Source organism: Bidens hawaiensis, unplaced genomic scaffold (assembly GCF_021521415.1).
Source record: "Bidens hawaiensis isolate Kalapana, Puna unplaced genomic scaffold, B.hawaiensis_p1.1 tig00004478_1, whole genome shotgun sequence".
NCBI classification, from domain to species: Eukaryota; Viridiplantae; Streptophyta; class Magnoliopsida; order Asterales; family Asteraceae; genus Bidens; species Bidens hawaiensis.
In genome coordinates this window covers 13,079-26,792 of record NW_027491271.1, presented here as the reverse complement: position 1 = coordinate 26,792, position 13,714 = coordinate 13,079, and the positions used below count along the sequence as shown (strand labels likewise).

At 38.0% G+C, this 13,714-nt stretch overlaps 2 protein-coding genes across 2 annotated transcripts; one reads left to right on the top strand and one right to left on the bottom strand.

Annotated features, from left to right (window-relative positions):
- The first annotated feature begins 822 nt into the window (after window positions 1-822).
- On the top strand, window positions 823-6,113 carry LOC143626686 (protein C2-DOMAIN ABA-RELATED 4-like). The gene is made up of 5 exons (XM_077096686.1): window positions 823-933; window positions 1,037-1,075; window positions 4,360-4,362; window positions 5,561-5,617; window positions 5,725-6,113. The coding sequence occupies exons 1-5, from the start codon at window positions 823-825 to the stop codon at window positions 6,013-6,015; spliced, it is 501 nt and encodes a 166-aa protein (XP_076952801.1). The 3' UTR covers window positions 6,016-6,113.
- A 571-nt stretch (window positions 6,114-6,684) lies between these two features.
- Window positions 6,685-13,291, bottom strand: LOC143626687 (DNA polymerase epsilon subunit B-like). Its single transcript, XM_077096687.1, has 13 exons — window positions 12,959-13,291; window positions 11,852-12,029; window positions 11,212-11,365; window positions 10,553-10,684; window positions 10,019-10,096; window positions 9,822-9,926; window positions 9,640-9,720; window positions 8,619-8,749; window positions 8,439-8,533; window positions 8,258-8,357; window positions 8,033-8,147; window positions 7,059-7,169; window positions 6,685-6,875 (listed from the first exon to the last, which is right to left on the bottom strand). The coding sequence occupies exons 1-13, from the start codon at window positions 13,116-13,118 to the stop codon at window positions 6,729-6,731; spliced, it is 1,587 nt and encodes a 528-aa protein (XP_076952802.1). The 5' UTR covers window positions 13,119-13,291; the 3' UTR covers window positions 6,685-6,728.
- Between the last annotated feature and the right edge of the window lie 423 nt (window positions 13,292-13,714).

The following is a 13,714-nucleotide window of genomic DNA, read 5'->3' as shown; positions in this document are numbered from 1 at the left end:
TGTTGGTTTTGGTTGTAGGGTTAATTTTTTTGGCCCAAATCTAAATTTTATCGTTATTTATGTCGTGTCGTGTCGTGCTGTATTGAGCTCATTAAAAATCATGTTGCGTTTTGATTAAGCATGTTTCATATTTATGCGTGAATACGAGTAACACTTTATAATGTTATTATTAATATAATAGGCCAAGTAAACCATGCCAATATATTGCATGATCTGCTCTCGGTGTATTACTCATCCAGGAACTCATGTTTTTGTTTTAACCTGAAGTATTGCTCGTCGATTACAAAAACATGCCTTGGTGGAGAAGGTTTACACCCCCTTGTAATGAAGAGTGCGTTATTCCTCTACATCAGGGCGTTATTCATCTACACTGATGTAGGACTTACAATAAAACAACACAATATTCTCTACAAGTGTATAAAACATTTACATGATAAAGATCACAAGTTTCGCATGTCACAATTTCGATGAGCCAAGCTCAAGCTCGATCTTGCAGCCTATGCGTGAAATTATATAAATTTAACATAAAAGTTAATATATGTGATTTTCTCATAACAATAACATGGTAATTTATGTTTTCACATACAAGCCTAGAGATTAGTAATTATGAAATACATTTCATCCATGGATTATAAAACGCAAATTTAGTATATCACAAATAAATGTTTTTGCACACACGATCCAAAATCGACACGATTTCATTACAATCGCATCATGTATTCAATGATCAACACCACCATTTCTTTTGTTCCGTTTCAGATTCTGCAATCATTGCGTGGGCAATTTTAGCCAAGAGAATTTCCAAAAACAGGAAGAAGATTAATGGATATTCCGGCGGGTGCTCTTAGAATCACGATAAAAAGAGGCGTCCATCTCGCCATTCGTGATAGCAAATCCAGCGATCCATATGTCGTCATCAAGATGGGTAATCAGGTCACATCATCTTTCATATTGTTCAATTAATATATATGCATGTGAATTTATAATTAATGATCTTAATATTAAATGTTGTTTAAGTTGGTATATATATATATAGAAACTCAAGACTCGGATTGTCCAGAAGAATGTGAACCCTGTGGGCAGAAGCCCCCCCTTCTCAGTAACGAGCTCACGGTGTCTGTTTTGCAGGTCATCAGAAGAATAACCATCTTTGCAGGACCTAACCCTCGTGGGAAACATCTACTTAACCCTAAGATTATCCGTAATCCGCCGGGGTCACTTAGTGTTTCTTCATTGGCGTCATCCGTGCATAAAAGCTAGAACTAATTCTTTTTCAGTTTTTTCAAAACCACTGGAAAGATGGTTAAGGTTACTCCGATGCCAAGGCCAACGAGTGACCAAGAAACTCCGGTAACCACAACCCCAGCTACTGGGGGGAACACCGGCGAGTACACAATTTTTACGAACACTACCCCGGTTACCCAAGCCGGGGCAAGTGCAGTAAACAATCCTCCCCTGGGATTCATTGATACCCAGTTGGAGAAACAACAAACGAGGCTCCCCCGCCAAACACTTGATCAAGTTAAAGCGTGGGCGGAAGCACGTCAGAAGGAATTCCAAGCTGAGTTGGATGAACGCTTACGTTCACTCCAACAGGCTGACGAATTCGGAAGCACTCGACAACAGCTCAACATGAGCAATGAGTGCGAGTACTTGGACGATGATTGGGAGGAGTCCGACAGTGACGCAAACCCTCGTCATATGGCGAAAGGGAAGCGCAAGGAAACGGACTTCCAACCGAGAAGGAATTTTGGAGAAACCTTCAAACCAAGGAACGCGGGGGGAAACCCACGTGACTTCTCCAAAACCTTTAGACCAACTGTTGCAAATGCGGGAACGTCCAAGTTTGCAAGGGACATTGCGGAAGCAATCGCCCCGAAGAGTGCCAAACAGATGTCCAACATCGGCACTTATGATGGTATATCCGACCCAGACGATCACTTGAACAGATTCATAGCGGGGGCAACCGTCAGCAACTGGACGGAACCCACGTGGTGTTATATGTTCCAGATGACGCTGGTTGGAGCGGCCAGGGCGTGGTTTGATCGTTTACCGGTCCACCACATCTATGATTGGGCGGACTTCCAACACAAGTTCAGCCAGCACTTCAGTCAACAAAGAAAATATACTGAAGAGCAGTGGACGATCCTCAACTGCGTTAGAGAGGAGGATGAGTCTTTACTAGACTTCATCACGCGCTTCAATTCAAAGAAGCTAAGTCTGGGCACTATTAGCGAAGATCTTGTTCGCGCTGCTTTCATCCAGGGCGCGGAAGACCCAGAGCTCATCCGCACCTTGACGGGTAAAGATGGCATGCCATCCACGTGGGATGCCATCATGACAGCAGCTAAACGCTTTGCGGAAACGGAGAAGCAACTGGGTAGAGATCTTCCCCAGAGCACAAACCTCTACACCCAGAGGACGAGAGAAAATAACGTTCATACCGCCCGACAAAACAAAAAGAGGAAGCTTGGTATTTGGCAGTCAAGGGTAAACTTTGACACCTCATCCGGCTCGCACCCTCGGTTAGGCAGAAGGGATAACATGCAGTCGTCGAACCGGAACTCCAGATGGACGCCACTCACCAAAAGCGTCACCGAGATATTTGCCACCGAAAGGCTCCCATGGCCAGAGGCTCCAATAATCCGACAGCGTCTAAACGCTGATCAAAGCAAATCCTGTGACTTCCACAGGACAAAAGGCCACACCACGGAGGAATGCGTATCCTTGAAGGACGTCGTCGAAGCATTTGTCAGAGATGGGAAACTCACACACCTCGTGGCGTAATGGACGCTAAGCAGGCTAATGCGTGTAGAACCCCAGTTGGGGAAAACACGAATGAAACTGCAGCTTCAATGTTGGAGACTACATACTGCGTAAACAACGAGATTCTGAACCAGGTGCATATCGGCTCGAAAGGCTCGATGGCACCCCCATCCCAAGAACATGGAAGGGAGCTCAATTACACAGGCTGCATGTAGATCAATTCCAAACTTGTAAAGAAAAGGCCTAGAGCCACTTCTAATGGAAATGATTCTCCTTATCACATTGACGCTGATAGTCTTACATTTACTTATGATCTGACCACACTGATATGCTGGTATTCACCGCATAAATAAGTGGGAAAGTAAGTCGTTGCGTGTGGAAGGCGGCAAAACCCGCATAAACACAAAAAACGGTAAAAATTTCTAAGGAAAAGATGAGGAAAACCTTCACGCAGGTCAGTTATAGGTGAAATTTGGTCATCCCACTAAATGAAAGTGACGGTCCTACCCGCACAATCATGATAGAGGAAACTGAACATTAACCTATTGACAACCACGCGTCGAAAGGTTAACTTATTCAAAACACTTAGAAAATTTCTAAAAAGATGAGGAAAACCTTCACGCAGGTCAGTTATAGGTGAAGTTTGGCCATCCCACTAAATGAAAGTGACGGTCCTACCCGCACAATCATGATAGAGGAAACTAAACACTAACCTATTGACAACCACGCGTCGAAATGTTAACTTATTCAAAACACTTAGAAAATTTCTAAAAAGATGAGGAAACCTTCACGCATGTCAGTTATAGGTGAAGTTTGGCCATCCCACTAAATGAAAGTGACGATCCTACCCGCACAATCATGATAGAGGAAACTGAACACTAACCTATTGATAGCCACGCATCAAAATGTTAACTTATTCAAAACACTTAGACAATTTCTAAAAAGATGAGGAAAACCTTCACGCAGGTCAGTTACAGGTGAAGTTTGGTCATCCTAAGTGAAAGTGACGGTCCTACCCGCACAATCATGATAGAGGAAACTAAACACTAACCTATTGACAACCACGCGTCGAAAGGTTAACTTATTCAAAACACTTGGAAAATTGCTAAGTTAAACTAAAGTATGCATGAGCAAGTCATATAACGTTTATAAAGCAAGTCAAAAAGATTCAAAAAGATTCAAAGATTCAAAAATAAGAGGGAATATACCCCCTTACCTTGGTAACCAAGAAACCATAAGACAAGTGCGGGTACAGTGTCAAGGCAAAACCCTTCACATACTTAGCACCTGCAGGGAATTGAAGCCAAGAATACCTTGGAAATCAAGAAACTATAAGATGAGTGCGGGTACAGTGTCAAGGCGAAACCCTTCACATACTTAGCACTTGCAGGGAATTGAAACCAAGAAGGATCTTCTGGGCCATGCTTGTGGAAAGGGAAATAACATCCCCGCATAGCGGGAATGTTGAGAACTAGATTGTTTGAAGCTCCAAGATGGAATTGGTTGTTTAACATAATTGATCACTATGTCTAAAACTACCAAAACCTCGTGGAGAATCTACACAAGTGAAACTCAACGCTCCTGACTTACGAGGAGGTTACACACCTACCCGCATCATACCCAAAGATCAAGCAGAAAAGTCGGGAATTTCTGCACGTGACATTAGGAAAACCGCGGGAAGAATCCCCACGGAGAACCTTAAAACTAAAAACCCTTTTCAAAACTCCTTGCTTAAGTCCAAAAGTTCACCTCACTTATTGACAATTCATGAGAAGAACAATGGACAGGGGGGGCTTGAAGAGGTAGGTCCCAGCAGAGCCCAGTTGGACCCGCAAGACTCACCTTGAAGAGGGACGTCTGCGCGAAGACCAACTGGTTCCACAGGACCCACCATGCTCAGAGAGATGAAGACCTTACGCGCAGTACGCCAGCTGTTCCCGCAGGAAAAGCCTCCCAATGGTAAAGTACCCCGCCTGTTCCCGCAGCTGCGGATACAAGCCATCAGGGAAGGCTACCTGCACTAATAGTAAGGCTACACGCACAAGGCACTAGCTCTCAATAATTCAGTAATGTCACCTGAAGAAGGAATGAGCAAGGCGGGAGTATTCCCGCCCAAATGAGCCAGTCCGTACGCTTCTGGAAGATCTTTTGTACTATACCTGCCAAGGTATGGACAAAATAGACAAAATCTGAGCAAAGCATCCCATGAACCAATCACAGGGTGACAGCTCACCGACAATAGTACGAGGAGGAGCATGCTCCAGTACAAAATGTCACTATCAGCCGCTGCCTACCCACCAACCCTCATCGTGACACGTACATAGCCTGTAGTTGGTGGAAAAGGAATAGTACACAGCCGGCCATGTCACTATCAGCCGCTGCCTACCCACCAACCACCAGCATGGCACGTACGTAGCCCACAGTTGGTGGAAAAGGAATATTATACAGCTGGCCGTACCTGCTTGGAAACCTACCTTCGGCTATAAATACTCCAACACCTTGGAACGGTATCATCATCTTATATCATCTTATATCATCTTATATTATCTTATCATCTCTAGCTATTTCTCTTAATATACACTGATATTCAGAGCAATCTAGTCTGATTCTCACGCCGGAGGGTGGTCACAAGGAGGAACCCCCCCTTCTCAGTGACGAGCTCACGGTGTCTGTTTTGCAGGTCATCAGAAGAATAACCATCTTTGCAGGACCTAACCCTCGTGGGAAACATCTACTTAACCCTAAGATTATCCGTAATCCGCCGGGGTCACTTAGTGTTTCTTCAAACCCTGAGTGGAACGAAGATTTGATTCTTACCAATATTCAAGAACATGATCTTCCAATTTTGTTGGTATGTTTTTCACATGTCAAAAACATGTTGGTTGGTTGTAATAAATAGGTTAAACAAGTCAACCTAAACACGATATGTTAAACCTATGTATGTACCCATGATTGCAGACAGTGTACGACCATGACACATTTAGCAAGGATGACAAGATGGGCGATGCAAAAGTTGACATCAAACCGTTTCTAGAGGCACTAAAGATGAAGCAAAAAAACTTCCCGAGTGGGACTGTTCTAAAGAAAATACAGCCTGATCGATCAAATTTATTGGTGGAACAAAGCCATGTAATGTGGAAACGCGACACGGTCGTTCAAGATGTGTGTCTCAGATTGCAACATGTGGAACGTGGTGAGGTGGATCTCAAGTTGAGTTGGATCAACCCGCCTGGTGCAACCAGCACTTAAGAGTTGTATTTGCCATGAAAAAGAAATAGACATAACTAAAAGGTTGCAATTGTAGTGCATTTTTTTTTTTAATTTCTATTATATGGTAATGCATTCCTTGCATAAAAATCGTGTCAAATTAGATCGATAGCCCGTAGGCCTCAACACCTTTAGTTCCATTGCTAGCTCATCGCATAAGTTAACTTATAGACATTAAGGTCGTCCCAAAGGCCACGCAACACCTTTAGTTCATGTAGACTTGAGCTTAAATAAGTTGATATCAGACATAATTACACAGAAAACTGTTCACAGCCCTCTAAAAGATGCAAATAACACACCAAACCATGTGATATTTTTTTAGCATGTGTACATGTATAATGTATATAATCTTAGTTGTCACAACACCACTTGTAGCATGCATATATTAAAGAATCACCTATGATCAGGATGATTTTTCCCACACAAAAATTACAATTTTTGACTCAATCCCATTTTGACTCGTTAATGTTAGCATGAAATAGAGATCTAAAGTTATGAACCAATGATAAACAGTCTAACGAAAACACACCATACAAAAAGCTAGATATCAGGTGTGCGTAACAACCCAAATAAAATCACTATACGAAACAAAAACACTACTAACAATAACACTTATGTGATAAAAACAAATTAGTTTTTTCTTGTCACAAAACAGTGGCCTTTGAGAATATAATGATCGGTCGAGTATGTTACATTCAAGATTCCAGAGCTGACAGTTCAACTTCTTGATTGCAAGGCCGATATACCACAAAAGTGAAGTCATTTGAAAAAGAACCGGGATTGAAGCAAGTAACACCCGTGTACTTGAAGGCCTTTTGCTCGCTATTGTCGCCTAATACAATCTGTAATAGGTCAAAACACAGTGTCACACCTTAACTGGCTTCATGATGGTAAATTTTGCAATAATAACTATATAATGTTTCATCTCCGTTCTTTCCATTTTAGATGTGAATGTTGTAATCATCAATAAGCATGGCAAAATATAAATGGTCATGCGGATAACATAATAAATTTTAGAATTTTACCGTATGTGGAGTTGGATAGAGGTGAAGAGAGTGATCATAATTCCATACAATCGGCGCTACACTCAAAGGAAGAGGACACAAATGACTTTGATGTGTTATGGTAGCAACAAGCTGCATGCAAGAAAAGATATTTTTTAATTAGTTCAAGATTATATGATGGCATGGCACTTTCAACCCTTAATATGAAACAGTCAATTGGGATTAGAGCTACTCAAGATCAGCTCGCTAAAAGCTCGAATAGTCGAGCTTAAACAAGCTCAAGCGTAAAATAAGCTTGTTTAACAAAACAGGCCTAAGCTCGAGCTGGCTCACAAGAGTACGAGACTAAACGAGCCCTGTTACTTGTATAACATAAATTTAATACATGATTATTACTGTAATGTGCAACATTCTAAAAAAATAACTAAATAATATATGCTATGTTATGTATAAAACTTATATTCAGAACATATATATAAAATAAATATAAATGTATGTAAACTAATTAATAAAATAATAAACGAGCCGAGCCAAGCCCAAACGAGCTTGAAAAGCTACTCACAAGCCAAGCTCAAGCTCTTGTAAGTTAAACGAGCCACTTCTCGTTTACACCCCTAAACGGGATTCATTAATTTTATAACTGATCAGACGGGTCAAATAAAAAAATTCTAGTCAAAACAAAAGGTCAGGGTCTTACAACATTGTAAATAGAAAATAATGCAGTTTTTGTAATAATATTTAGAGCATGTTTGGAATTGAGTTTGAAAAATGCTTATTGACTTATTGGTGTTTTCATAAAGCCAAAAAGTTTAAATGTGTTTGGCAATCACAAAAAACTTTCTTATTTTAGCTTTTCGAAAGGATTAAAAAGCAGTTTTCCAAAAGCATTTTTCAAAAGACACAGAAAAGAGCTAGCAGCCTGACCTATTTTGACTCAAATGACCCGTTACCCACCCGAAACAGTATTTGAATTATGTCAGAGAATTGTAACTCACATGCTCAAAATCATCACTGGTTTCTTCTGTTGAACGAGGAATCAAACAAGATTTCTTCATTCTGTGAAGTAGATCGTGGCGAAAAAATACTATTTCTTGGGTGCAAAACTTCATTCTGAAACCAAAAAGAAAATCATGTTAGTCATAAATATATACAAACCCGAACTCAAAAACGTTAAACGAATTCGGTTAATCGAAATTTTTGAGAAATAATTGCAGATTAACCTGCATGGATTGCTTGCAAATATGGCATCCGGGATATGCTTATGAAGCTCCTCAGTTATATATTTAGGTAAAGCACACCGAGGTAGAACTTTTGCAGGCCCTAAAATTAAAAACAGAAAACAATTGATCAACAAAATTACAAACAAAACTAGTAAATAATAACACATTCAACGTTCTTCACCTGCATCATCAGGTCCCGGAATGAAAAGGAATTTACTGTGTTCTTTTAATCGTTGATGGCTTCCAATTATTTTCCCAAGTTTTGCAAAATTCGATCTGTCACAAAATTGTTTCTTTTAAGTTAATTCAGAACAAATATAATAATAGTTGACTTATAGTTAATACAGAGAGAATCACTCACCTGATACTTGAGATAGAATTAAATGCACCATTAAAAGGGCGTGAACAAAAGTTTCCCATAAACACAAAGAGAGAAGGAACGACTTCAACATTTTCATAACCGTCTAACACGATCTCGAGCTTTGCAATGGTCTTTTCTAATAAAAAATATAATCAGGATATTAGATGGTGCATGCAAAAGGTTACTGCTAGAGGTGGTAAAACATTCTGGTCAAAGTAGGGATCCTAAACGATTTGAATTCGCGGGTTGGCGGGTCCAGCCTGACACGATCTTGGAAATCGTGTCAGGCATATGAAACCACGCATGACATGAATATTCACAGGTTGAGACGAAGACGGCCCGTTTAATACGATATTTTAGGCTTGTAAACAAGCCGAGCATCCACAGACATATATGAACAACCAAGAGTTGTGTTCATGTCCGTTAGTTTAACTAATTGAACAAAATAGTCTGTTCATGTCCGTCTATTTATTAAATAACCTAACATAAACGAACTACCTGCCCAACGGTTCACTTAAAATATATAAAACAGTTAAATTTCTCTTTTAGGTTTTAAATGTTGATATAAAATGCCCAACCAATTTTAAAAATAATAAAAAATGGTTGAATAAGTCAACCCACAAACCCACTATGTTGCCTAAACGAGTTCGCAGATTTACCCAAATCCGTTTATCTAAAACCAAACCCAGAACTTGGTATTAGGTTCGTGGTGTGTTTCAATCTCATGTCAGAAACTCACACCCCTGATATATTTTGCATAGGTTGGGTTGACCCTAAAAACTTTTGTACAAGTCTAAACCTCTTTATAAATGATTATATTGTCTCAAACATGCTCAGAAAAAATATATTAATTCGCTAATAGTTTAATATAGATTTTGAGCAACTTTTGGTTCAATAAATCCATTTGATAAGTTTCCTTTTAACTTTTATCATTGACCTGTTTGAGATAAAAAAACGACCCAAATCGACCCATTAGATAAACGAGTCAAACTGTCACATCCAATTAATACAAACTCAATACCTCCTCATGGTCCAACCAAACGTCAGACAGTATAACAAACATTTCATTAACCGCCCTTGACTCCATCTCTGCAAGTCTGAGCTGGAAACACAATTAAGGAAACTTACAAAACAATTTAGAATTCAAGCTGACGTGGCAAATAAATTACAGTTATAAGCCTTTAAGGGACTCAGAAAGGATACAGTGTCTTCTTTTGCAAGTGCTTGACTACCAAAATAATTAAGCCCGGTAAATAATGAGGTTGACTTCTCTCGGTCTTCTAATGGAGGAAAACCAAATGTTTGAACCTGCATGATGATCGAAGTATAACTATAAGTTAGCAATGAACATTTAATGAATGTGGACTTTATTACCAGAAAAAATATACGTTAATGCTGACCTGGAAAATACCATCTAACTGCATTTCCCCTTGAGCTAAAACTATACTGTTCTCAGTAAAATATCCTGTTGTTATTTTGTAAGTAATGTTAAGAAAAAGCTATGTTACTGTGCATCTCGCGTATTGTAGCAAATACCCATACTAATGACTAAGACACGTTGTAAGCTATAAAACAATATAAAAAATTTAGTACAATTTTCATGTATATATTTGTTTTAAATAAAAGTTAAAAATTTGGTATAAACGGAGTTGAGTCAGTAACAGGTCGAACCCACAAACCCATTTAGATAAACAATAAAAATAAAAGACTTTCAAGTCAACCCGCGAATATGCTTGTCGTGTTCGAGTTCACAGTCTGACAAGATTTTCGCGTTCGGGTCAAACTTTCGGGTTCGTGTCGAGTCAGTTCACAAACATAGCCCGTTTAGCACCCCTAGTGATTACTAGTCTCCAACTATAATCAAATTCCATGTTAAGAAGTTAATTAAATGTAACATAATTATTAAGCAACAAAAATCAAATGATTAAGGATATAGCATTGGTGAGGTTGACTTGAACAGCTCCTGTAAGGTCTTCTAGGTAGAAGACCCCATCTTCAAATTGAGATATAACACCCATCACCCAACTTACTCCTGTTCGTCCCACCAGAGATTGAATTTGAGATATCTACAAAATACGTGAATAAGCAAAACTTTTAGACAAACACTCCATTCACAAACTGCAACTATATATATAGAGGCACGTTATTTTAGAACCAATAGTATGTTGAAAACCGCAAAACCTGCAGTAGACAGTGTACATTTCACTTCAACGATAAAAATATAATTGGAAAACAAATATTATTTATCTCTCTTCGTTCCTTTGAATTTATGTCCTCTCTCGTGATTACTTTTTTTATAATATATAAATCTGCGAACCGATGAATATAAATGTGCATGTGCATATGTTCATTCAGATAAAAGACTATCAATATTATATTTTTCTATCTTAAAATTATTGAAATCTACGTGTATTCTATTCAATTTATATAATAAGTACTTAAATAGTTAAATATATAAATTTTAATATGGTTCTAAGGTTCTAGTGTTTCTCAAGTCTCAACATATTATTGGTTCTGAAATAATCGCTTTACATGCATGTACACACACACATATATATGCATGTGTGTGAAAGAGTAAATGAGAAAAAAAAACCTCGCAGCTCCCAAATTCAGATAATTCGCTACTAAATGAAGGCCTAGAGAATTGTGGAATACGTGACAGCCTTTGAGATAGCAAAAGAAACCGATCCCTATACAACCAAGCTTTTGAAAGAGCATCACCATGAATTGGAAGTGCCCCTGTGTGTCTACATCAAACAAAAGATATATAAATGGCACATATTTCTTTCAGTTAAAGTTCCATCTTAAATGAATTGATGTTGTTTAATTGAATACGGCAAGACTTGTGTTTTTGCTATTAAAAAATATAACAGAGTTTTTGTAGGCCACCATGATACAGCAAATAATACCATGGATTTAAAAAGAGTTCCTCAAAAATGAGTCAGTACATTTGCATCATATTGCAAATTCAAATGTAATTAATACATATAGTAGTAGATGAAATCAGAAACTGTACTGGTATTTATTGTGTGCATAATAGAGTAACATGGTATATATAGAAATGATATTACACTTGGATGTATAGTGTAACTTATGTAATAAATTGTGACAATCATGTTAATTACCATATAACTTAAATATCAAGTTTCCTAGCCTTTGACCATTTAAAGTTAATAGGAAAACAAACAACGTATAATTAATGCAATGCAACCACAACAAAAAAAAAGACTTACTCGCTAAACATCTTTCTGACGGGATCATAGCGAAACCTTGGAATGTTGAAGGCGTCAATTACACTGAAAGCCGTTGACATATTTGTACTAAGATCATCATCGTCTACAGATGCAGATGCAGCTTGAAGGTTGTTTACAGCACGTTGTACCGGCTCCTTATCCAAAATCGAAGATTCCACTATCTCATTTTATCAATATAATAAGTTAATTCCACAAAAAATTATCGCACTTCCAAATTAAAAAAAGGAGCCCCAAAAAAACAAAAAAAACTACATCATGTTTTTTATATATAATGACAGCTATAAATTTTACATGCATATTAAATCTTAACAGTTTAGGACTTGAAAAAGCAACAACTTTGAATCAAAATTGAAAAATAATAATAATGATGATGATGATGTTTGGGTTGGTGTATGTCTCGTTTTCAGGTTGACCCGTTTAACCTATTTCGTTAAAATGTCAACCTGCACTATTTAAAATCAGATCGACCCACTAATGCATTTGTGACTCGTTTAACCCATTTTTTACAACCTACCAACCTGATTAACACATTTACAACAGAAGTGTAAACCAACCGAGCTGTGTATGAGCTACTCGATATCAGCTCCTTAAAGATTTGAATCAAGCCGAGCTAAAACGAGCTTGAGCCTGAGTTTCACAAATCAAGCCTAGCTTTTTATTTTACTTATGCAATAGATAAAAATTACAATAAAAATAACTAATTAATATACATTATATCATATTAAAATTTAAAACTAATAAATAAAGTAATTAAATATTTAATAAACAATAAGCGACTGAGCTCAATCATTTTTAAGTTAAAACGAGCCGAAGCTCGAGCTTGGATGGTTTACACCCGTAATTTGTAGCTTGATTAAACCCTTTTATTTAAACATAACTGAATTCGGGTTGTCATTTAAACAATTTGACCGGTCATCCCGACACGACTAACACCCGTACGAACCAATACCCTATCCAATTCCACCAAAAGTGTCAATTACACAAAAGCCCCAAAATTATAATAATAATAATAATAATAATAATAATAATAATAAAAAACCCTAGCCTAAATCCAGGCATTGGTAAATGGAAGTGGAAAATACGTACATGATTGGAGTTTAAGCTCGTCGAGGATGAGATCAAGGGCTTGGTCTTGGTCTTGATAGTCGGAGATGAATGAAAGGATGAGCTTTAGGGCTTCCACTTTGACGGTGTAACCACGCATCTTACACTTGTTGGTAACCTTTATCCTCATCTTCCCACTCATCTTTCCTTGCCTGAGTTAATTCACTCACTAGATTATTATTATTATTATTGTTAATTGCTGTGGATGAGAAGCAGAAGAATGAATGAATCAATTCAACTGGTTTTGTGGCTGCTTCAAATGGCGGGAAATCTGCCGTCAATTGTTTAGATCTCCCTCCCTCCATTATTATTTCTTTTTTAAAAATGGTATGTTTTTTTACGGATGTTTTCGTACTCGGATCAGATATCGAACCGGACATCTTACTTGGTCAAATGCTATACTGGATCAATGTTTTCAGACCTGGCTCGGACGTCTTACCGGGTCAAACGTCGGACCGACCCGGAAGGGCGGACCGATGTTTGACCCGGATGACGTAATAAATAATATAAATAAATATTTATATATTTATATGATAATATACATATAAAAAAATAATTATAACAAAAAATATTAATAATAGCGTACTTTAATGTTCATTTATGTTTTAAGCATTGCTTTTTAAGTATATACTATTTAATTTTTCAATTGAAAAGACAACAATGAAGCATGGTTGGTTGGCTAATATGTTATTAGTCAAGGCTTTCTTACTTCAAGTCTCCCAGGTTCAAATCCCGGCT

Coding starts and splice junctions, on each gene's coding strand:
- LOC143626686 (XM_077096686.1), top strand. CDS start 823: ATGGATATTCCGGCGGGTGCTCTTAGAATCACGATAAAAAGAGGCGTC. Junction 934..1,036: donor TCATCAAGATGGGTAATCAG/GTCACATCATCT, acceptor ATATATATATAG/AAACTCAAGACTCGGATTGT. Junction 5,618..5,724: donor ATGATCTTCCAATTTTGTTG/GTATGTTTTTCA, acceptor CCATGATTGCAG/ACAGTGTACGACCATGACAC.
- LOC143626687 (XM_077096687.1), bottom strand. CDS start 13,118: ATGAGTGGGAAGATGAGGATAAAGGTTACCAACAAGTGTAAGATGCGT. Junction 11,366..11,851: donor GTCAGAAAGATGTTTAGCGA/GTAAGTCTTTTT, acceptor TGTTTGATGTAG/ACACACAGGGGCACTTCCAA. Junction 7,170..8,032: donor CCAGTGATGATTTTGAGCAT/GTGAGTTACAAT, acceptor TCTTGCATGCAG/CTTGTTGCTACCATAACACA.